An 8,508-nucleotide genomic window follows, 5' to 3' on the forward strand; every position below is an offset into this window, starting at 1 on the left:
TAGGCAGTAGCCAAGTCGCTCACACGATTAAGGTCGTATTTGTCAGGCTTTTATAACGTGATCACTACCGAGCTACTGGAGGCACACTAATCCAATCCTGTATGTTTCTTTGACACGTGTACACTTCCAAAGATGGGACCACTGCTGATGTATGTTTTTCTCTCTGTTGACTTTTACTCATACAAAAAGTAATTTGCATTTTACATTATATACAGCAAATAATGTACATGCTATAATTTCCAAGATTCAAAACTCTAGCCTTCACATGCAACAGATTAATTTATGATGGTCTGCTCCACATGTCTGTTCAACAGCTCCTCAGATCAGTGAGCTATACAATCGTATTGTGGATAAATGATAACACCCTAAACATGAACTAAGTAAACATTTGGCTGTTGTCTAAGAAAATAGAGTCTTGTGGTAAGCGTTCTCTTGAATGTCCTCAGTAGGTGTCATTGTGACGTGCTGATCAGTGATGAATGAGGTGAATCATGAGAATGAAAGTGTGAGGGCAAAAAAAGAAGCAGACAGATTAGCAGCAAGCTCTCTAATGTATCTGCTCTGTTGAGTCTGGATGAGGGGAAAGAGAAAAAAGTAGGATGCTGATGAACTACATTGCTTGATCGTGACACACTCTTCCCAGAGTACTTTATGCTTATTTCTGATCTTTTACTACCTCAACATTAAATGCATAGTCAACAGAACTCACTGAACTACTCAAAGACTACTGAACACCATGAATAAATATATAGGGCTACAAAGCCTCTTACCACAGAGCCCGCTTACGATTCCCTTTCCGTGCTCAGCATCCTTGAATAGACCACACAAAGATCCTTAAGCCAAAATCCCTCCCTGGTATTTAATTCTAAATGAGTAATTACTGGGTGTGTCAGTGTGTCTTAGGTTTGCAGGTAGACTGGGTAAGGAAGCTCATTTGCACGGTGGCTTTTGAGCAAATTGCGCCATCACACAGACACACATTCTGAAAGTGTCAGGGTATCCATCGGCACCCACTGAAGAACCCAGTTTCTCAGAGGGGACAGACAACATACAGCTGTCAAGATGTGTGACATGGGGGGACTGGATAACCTGGTGGCCAACACGGCCTACCTAAAAGCTCAGGGTGGCGATGACAAGGAGATGAAAAAGCGGCGTCGCAGCTTGTCTCTCCCCAAACCTCAGGCGTGCACGTCAGTACGAGCTACCATTGAAAAGGACTTTACATTGCTTTGTGAAAGGCAGCCTATTGGCAAAAAGTTTTTCCGCGAGTTCCTTTCAAGTAACAATCAGTTTAAGCTTGCCGCAGAGTTCTTGGATGAGTTGTATGACTGGGATCTGGCTGAAGGAGCAACAAAAGACAAGGCACGCCAAAACATCATGACCAAGTATTGTAAGGCTGACTCCAAGAGCTTTCTGACATTTCTTACTGGAGAGGCTGCTGACAAATGCAAATCTGTCACCAATGCCAATTTCGAGGAGGTGATGAAAGGCAAGGTCCAGGACGGTGTAAGAGAATTTCTGAAAGGAAAACCCTTCACAGATTATCAGGCCAGCCCGTTCTTTGACAAATTCCTCCAGTGGAAGGAGTACGAGAAACAGCCCGTCAATGACAAATACTTCTATGAGTTCAGAACTCTAGGAAAAGGAGGCTTTGGAGAGGTAAGCATGCAAATACATCTCAATTAATTTATTTGAGTTGCAAGAGTCATCCCATTATGACCATAGAGTATGGATAAAGCTAAACTAAGCTGTAGAGGTGTGCTCTACACATAATTACACATATAAGTAAATCACATCTTTAAGTTTTAACATGTCTGAGACTGAAGTCATATACCACACAGGCATTACAGCTTAAATTTTGTCTTGCGTTTCACAAGGTATTACTTTGTTTAATTGGTTTAGGGATTGTGTCTTTTCAAAACACCTGAGGATTAAAGAACATATGAAAGCTTTCAACCCAGTAACTGAAAGTGCACTTTAATTTAAAATATTATATTTTTAAAGAAAAAAAACTGCTGTGTAAGCATATTAACTGAGCAGTAATTATATTAGTGGATTAGTGGAGAGCAGTATGAAATTGGCGATAACCTGGTGAAGATTTGCTGTGACTGTTATTGCTTTGTGCTAAATCAGCATACACAGTGGTTGAGAGTTAAGCAATGAGTTCAGTCTTTTCATTTAGCTAGTAAAGTAGAAATCACCTTTGAATTATAAACAATGATAAGTGAAGTGACTTTTCAGATAGTGGGCCTTGACTGCAAGAGAGGTGTCAGATTTGTCAAGGCATCACTGGCAAGGGTCAAGCTAGATTATCATCTTAAACATTAAGTCCTGCACCACTCTCTGGATTAAAAATTATTTATGATCATATTTAGTGTGAAATTCTGAAATAGGAACATTTAAGTTTTAAAGGATAAGTCACATCTATTTTCTTGTGTACATTTTGTTAATACTAAAGTAGAGAGTGGGAGCTATCCGATCAGTCAGTAAGCTACCAAGAGACCAGGCTTTTTTTTTTGTAGTAAAATAAATTTAAATGATTTGATTAACATCTGGAAGCTAACATTCCTAACATTTGCTGGTTGCTGGTCAGTGGTTGCTGGAGTACTTTTCTATGCTGTGGTGTGCTGGGGGAGCAGCACAGCAAAGAGGGACTCATCCAGGCTGGAGAAACTGATCAGGAGGGCTAGCTCTGTGGTCGGCATGAAGCTGGACACTCTGGTGACAGTGGCAGAGAAAGTGCCTCTGCACCTCACTGTACAATACCTTGTGCAATACTTTTTGTAAATAGTCAACAGTGCAATAGACTCAATACTTGAAATGTGCAATTCACTTGTATTTTTATTTTTTATTCCTATTTATTCTATTTATCCCCTTTGGATATTTTATTTATATTTGTCTCTGTATTTATATATATGTGTGTGTGTGTGTGTGTGTGTGTGTGTGTGTGTGTATATATATATAACAGTTCTGTAACTGTAACTTTGGTCGTTGCTGTGCTTTTTTTGGAAGTCGAATTTCCCAGAGGAACCCACCCGAGGGATTAATAAAGTTCTATCTTATCTTATCTTATCTTAAGTAACGTGTTTTCCTCCAGGTATGTGCTGTTCAGGTCAAGAACACGGGCCAGATGTATGCCTGCAAGAAGTTGTGTAAAAAGCGTCTGAAGAAGAAGGGAGGTGAGAAGATGGCCCTGTTGGAGAAGAAAATCTTAGAGAAGGTTAACAGCCTGTTCCTGGTCAACTTGGCGTATGCTTATGCCAACAGCACCCACCTGTGCCTTGTCATGACCCTGATGAATGGAGGAGACCTCAAGTACCACATTTACAACATAGGCTACGATGGCAAGGGTGTGGACAAGGGCATTGAGATGAAACGCATCATCCACTACACAGCGCAGATCACCACTGGCATTCTACACCTGCACGACATGAATATAATATATCGTGACATGAAACCAGAGAACGTGTTGCTTGATAGCCAAGGCCAGTGCCGACTTTCAGATTTGGGTCTGGCCATAGAACTCATTCCAGAGAAGACTGTCACCCAGATGGTGAGTAGATGTCCCACACGACAGTGATGTTATAAATTTAGATGGCAGGTTTTTCTTTTCCACTTTTAACAAGATGCAGAACAACAAGTACACTGAGTTTCACTCTTAAGCTCTTAGAAATCTGTTAGCTTTAGAGCCACAGCTATATGATGCCAGGACTGATTATAGGATTTCATAGTAGCTCCACAGTGTAGTGGTTTACACATTTCCCTAACAAGCAAAAGACCCCTGGTTTAATTCCAGGAGGATTGCATCAGGAGCAGCATCCGGTGTAAAAACTCAAACATGTGGAACTACCCACTGTGGTGACTCCTTGTGAATGAGTGGGCAGTCAAAGTACGGTAGAAAATATCTACCATAAATGGGCTGTTAGCATAAGGCATATTTTGCTGCTCGCAAAATATCCTGTGCTGACTCACGCTCTTATAGACATATTTTTGTCAACTCATCATAAACCACACATATACATACACAAGCTTTGATTTCCACTACGTCTTTTTAAATTATCCGAAGACAGGTGGAGGTAAGATACTGGGCAGATGTCAGTCCTGGTTTGGCGTTTACTTTAAATCCGGACAGGGATTACTGGATTCCTTAAGGATCTGTGCGATGAGAGTCTCTGAATCGATTATATAAGTCATTTGATCCTTTAGCAGTCAGATTATAGCTGGGCTATTTATAGGCCACCATTTTGTGCTGTGGTTATGTTAGAGATCTTGCAGGTGCAGTGCTTTTAAAAGTACTGCTTGCTAAGTGTAAGAAGGTCTCCCTGAAGAATCTGGTCACAGGGATTTAGTTATTTCTGACACCTTAGCTGTGCTGCACTGTCTTTCAACAGCACATACATAGCATATCAGTCTCTTGCTTTACTCCCAAGAAAAGGAAATAGAGATACAATGTTCTCACTGAGTTCACGATGCCACACCAGTAGTTGCATAATTAATTAAAATGATAATAATAATTGTGATTTCCTGACAAAAACATGTTTTTGACAAACGGTAGGTAATGCTAACACTAAATTATACCCCACTGTACACATCTAAGGACCAGGGTTTCTTTAGGACTTACTTGCTGCAGCAAAGAGTAAGCTCTTGGCTATATGAAAGTCCAGTAAGCTCATTATCATGTACTCTGATGCTCCTCAGCCAGCCAAAGTGACTAGGCTAACCTTTACAGGCAAGGCTGGCTTTGGACCCCTAATCCTCTTAGTGGAATTACACAAGTCTGTCCCAGATTAGATTGACAGATCCAGGTAAAATGTACGCTGAATATGTTTAGATGTGCTAGTTTGCAAACACGTCTGGAATGGTTCTTTAAAAACACTAAAAACACACTAAAACCAGATGAACTTTGATTTCAATTTATGACATGAGTGGTCATACATGTTTTTTTTTTTTTTAAGTTGCACAGGGAACAAATTGGAAAATGAATGCATTTTACTAGTTTTGCATGCTTGGTGTCTTGTAATATAAAATACATAAGTAATGTTTAAACAGTATATAGCGTGCCAGTCAGTCACAGGGCCGACATGTAACAGGCAATACTTTAGTTTCCATTCACCTAGTCTTTCTATCTTTGGACTGTAGGTGGAGCACCTGGGTATACGTGGAGGACATCCTAGCTCCACACAGAATACTTTCAGTACATAGTAAATGCATTTTTGGTGTCACTATAGCAGGACAGTGAATCCTGTAGTTCTTACTGTTTGCTTGCAGTAGCTTTTTAAGTTTTATATCAGTTTACTGTATATGTCCATTAGTAATTCATGGCTATGTGCTGTCTGGTATTATTTCTGCTGGTAGCTATAGTATCCAAAAATGGCTGTCCCTTATATAAGAGGCCGGACAGCTCTGTCAGTGCGTAGACATACACAACTCTTGACAGGTAGTAGGCTTAGCAATAGGATTAAGCTCCTGGTCCGAGGCTACATGTGGGGTCATATAGGGGAAGCAAGGATGACATGGGAGCAGAAGGGCAGGAAGAAAGTAGGGAATAGAGTGACAGGTGAAAGTTAGAGACAAGATGTGAAGACTTTATAAAGATTTTTAGCTCTCTTCTTCTGTTGAGGGGTATGGCCACATGCTGTATAATACTATACCTACTTTTTGCTTGGTGTTAAGTGCTTCCTCCTTAAATGGTCTTACAAGTTTCAAGTTTCGTAATAAATATGAAGCACCTTCCATTAGGTCAGAATATCTAATGAAGTGTTTTTTGTATTTGAATCTCATATTCGTCCTTTATCCAGGCTGGTACTGGAGCCTACATGGCCCCTGAGCTCCTGACCAAAACCCCATACAGGACATCAGTGGACTGGTGGGCCCTGGGCTGCAGTATCTATGAGATGGTGGCTGGCTACACACCTTTTAAAGGCCCTGAGAGCAAAAAGGAGAAGGTTGAGAAGGAAGAGGTGCAGAGGCGCATCCAAAATGAGGAGCCAAAGTGGGAGCACAAGTGCTTTGATGCACCAACCAAGGACATCATCCAGCTGTTCCTCAAGAAGAAAATGGATGAGCGTCTGGGCATGAGGTAAGTGGCTCTTTTATCCAAGAAGTTTATTGCCATTTGTGAACTTAATGCTAGTATAATGGATGTCTAAACGCTGCCCTTGAGTTGCCACATGGATCGGACATTGCAATTCACAAACTCTGATGGAGAAGTGTATTTTTTGTCTTTTCATTAGGAACAACATGGAGGATCCCAGGAAACACGAGTGGTTCAAGACCATCAACTTTCCCCGCCTGGAGGCAGGGCTGGTTGACCCTCCATGGGTCCCCAAGCCCAACGTTGTCTATGCCAAGGACACTGGTGACATCGCCGAGTTCTCTGAGATCAAGGGCATCGAGTTCGACGCCAATGACGAGAAATTCTTCAAGGAGTTCAGCACAGGCGCTGTACCCATCCCATGGCAGCAGGAGATGATCGACACTGGACTATTTGATGAACTCAATGATCCCAACAGGAAAGAAGGTGGAGGAGGTCTCGATGATGACAAGAAGTCTGGCACGTGTACATTGCTGTGAGCAGCCACATTTGATACGAAACAACCGTGTTAACATTCAGTATTTTGTTTTCTAAACTCGTGTAAAAAAGAAAAAAGGTTTTACGAGAGGCGAACACGAGTGTGTCTGTCGAGAAAGGCGCACCGTCCCTCTCTTGTAAGGATGTCCATGGCATAGGGAAGCAGTAAAGTATGAAGGATTTGACAATGTGTTTCGAGCACTGTCGCTCAGGTTCACAGCTTCTTTTTCTTTTCTAATGTTGTAGCTTTGCAACAACTTTGACCATAAATGACTGCTAGGAGAAAGTGTTACTAAAGTTTTCATTAATGACACACATTAGAGGAGTAAGAGGAGCAAGTTAACGCAATATGTTTGTGCCAGAACTACCTTATAAAGTTCCTGTCTAAGAGGTTCAGTGAGTGTGGTTTTACCAGCTGAAGCAGTGTTGTGTTACAAGCAAACAGGAACAACCACACATGTAGACATTCAACAGAATTGGAGGAGGTTCATTGGTAGCGAACTGTAGAATTTCAGAGCACTTTCCTTGCTGTCATCAGATCACGCTGTTTCTACGACGAAAGTGCTTTTTATCTAACACCATGTGGAGGATATAATTGTGTTTTTTTAGTCACCTGTTGTGATCCTAAATCTGACAATTAGGATTGCATTTACACTGAATGTTTTAGTTTTATAAGATCAACTGTTACAATTGTATGTATTGTATATAAAGAAATATATATATATATATATATCTATGCACAGAGAGAAAGGAAAATATTGTATGTAAGTAATTTATAATATAGAATTAAATGAAAGAGAGTGAAGAATACCAAAAACCTCTTCAGTGAGTCCCTCTGCTGTTGGTGCTGTGAGCCTCTGCTTGTAGTGAGAAATGGAGACTCTCGCTCTGGGATTTTGGGGGAGAGATGAGTGCTGAAAAAGCAGCTCATTGCTGCACATAAAAGATTAAAATTTAGACAGATTGAGCAATAAATTGCTGAACCAGGAATGCACAGGTTGCTTTATACTGGCCCTGAAACGCTAACTAGGGGCTCCTTTCTTAGTTTGAGGTTGTTGGGCTGAGTCTAGAGACTCTAGAGAGTTTTTAAATTTCCAGATCTTGCGCAGAGGTCAGTTTATACAGGTAATTTTAATAAGTACACGATGCATGTAAATATAAAATGAGAGGAATTGCTACACTAGATGAAGTACAGCACAGCAGACGTTTCCTTGAATCGTGACTCATTTGAATAAATTAAAATGTCTTTTAAAAAGTGTCTTTCTTCACTCATGAATATTCATGTGTTTGTCATTTGTTGTCACCTTGAAGCCTGAACATTTCCACCACCAGCGTCAGAGAGCGGCCCAAATCGAGTCATGCCGCGCATGTTCTCTGGGCTAAATATAACCACAGGGAAAGTGCTGCGGAGAACTCTGGAGTAAAACCTAAAAATATCAGTCGCATTAATCCCTTTAGGATGCTGACTACATTCAGGCTGTGCTCCAAACTGGCAGGTTTAGCTCATAGCTGATAAGGCGATAACCAGTGTTATCCTTGCGCCTTCTTTGCTCAAATCAGCTTCAAATCCCTTCAAGTTCTGTAGCATCTCAGAACTGTAAAACATTTCACAGCTTCATCACGTTTGGTCTCTCCTTTTTTAGTGAAATATGAATGAAATTAAAAGTCAACCTTTAAATGTATCGGGTGGCTGTGATGGCTAGAAGGGGAAAATATGAAATGATTATGGAAGACACTAACACATGAAACACTCATTTATGTGTGAGTTCTTCATGTCAGAGCGGTTTATTTTACGTTTGCCCACCTCCTTCGTCCATACAGCTGAAGAAGTGTACTTTCTTTTGTCTCCAGTACCAGTTGTTCAGCCCAACTCAAGGATGGTAAGAGCTTAGCAGAACTTAAGGTGGATTCTTGCTGCAGCTAAACCCCGACAGATT

General features: G+C 40.9%; 1 protein-coding gene across 1 annotated transcript; it reads left to right on the top strand.

Annotated features, from left to right (window-relative positions):
- Positions 1 to 789: 789 nt before the first annotated feature.
- grk7a (G protein-coupled receptor kinase 7a) lies at positions 790 to 7,806 on the top strand. The gene is made up of 4 exons (XM_086272134.1): positions 790 to 1,659; positions 3,098 to 3,553; positions 5,799 to 6,079; positions 6,234 to 7,806. The coding sequence occupies exons 1-4, from the start codon at positions 1,063 to 1,065 to the stop codon at positions 6,571 to 6,573; spliced, it is 1,674 nt and encodes a 557-aa protein (XP_086128260.1). The 5' UTR covers positions 790 to 1,062; the 3' UTR covers positions 6,574 to 7,806.
- The last annotated feature ends 702 nt before the right edge of the window (positions 7,807 to 8,508 follow it).

The sequence above is a fragment of the Aulonocara sp. 'chitande type north' Nkhata Bay genome, linkage group LG18 (assembly GCF_057382095.1).
Source record: "Aulonocara sp. 'chitande type north' Nkhata Bay isolate Kocher_YH1m ecotype deep benthic linkage group LG18, A_spYH_male_GT1.1, whole genome shotgun sequence".
NCBI lineage: Eukaryota > Metazoa > Chordata > Actinopteri > Cichliformes > Cichlidae > Aulonocara > Aulonocara sp. 'chitande type north' Nkhata Bay.

Coding starts and splice junctions, on each gene's coding strand:
- grk7a (XM_086272134.1), top strand. CDS start 1,063: ATGTGTGACATGGGGGGACTGGATAACCTGGTGGCCAACACGGCCTAC. Junction 1,660..3,097: donor GAAAAGGAGGCTTTGGAGAG/GTAAGCATGCAA, acceptor GTTTTCCTCCAG/GTATGTGCTGTTCAGGTCAA. Junction 6,080..6,233: donor GATGAGCGTCTGGGCATGAG/GTAAGTGGCTCT, acceptor TCTTTTCATTAG/GAACAACATGGAGGATCCCA.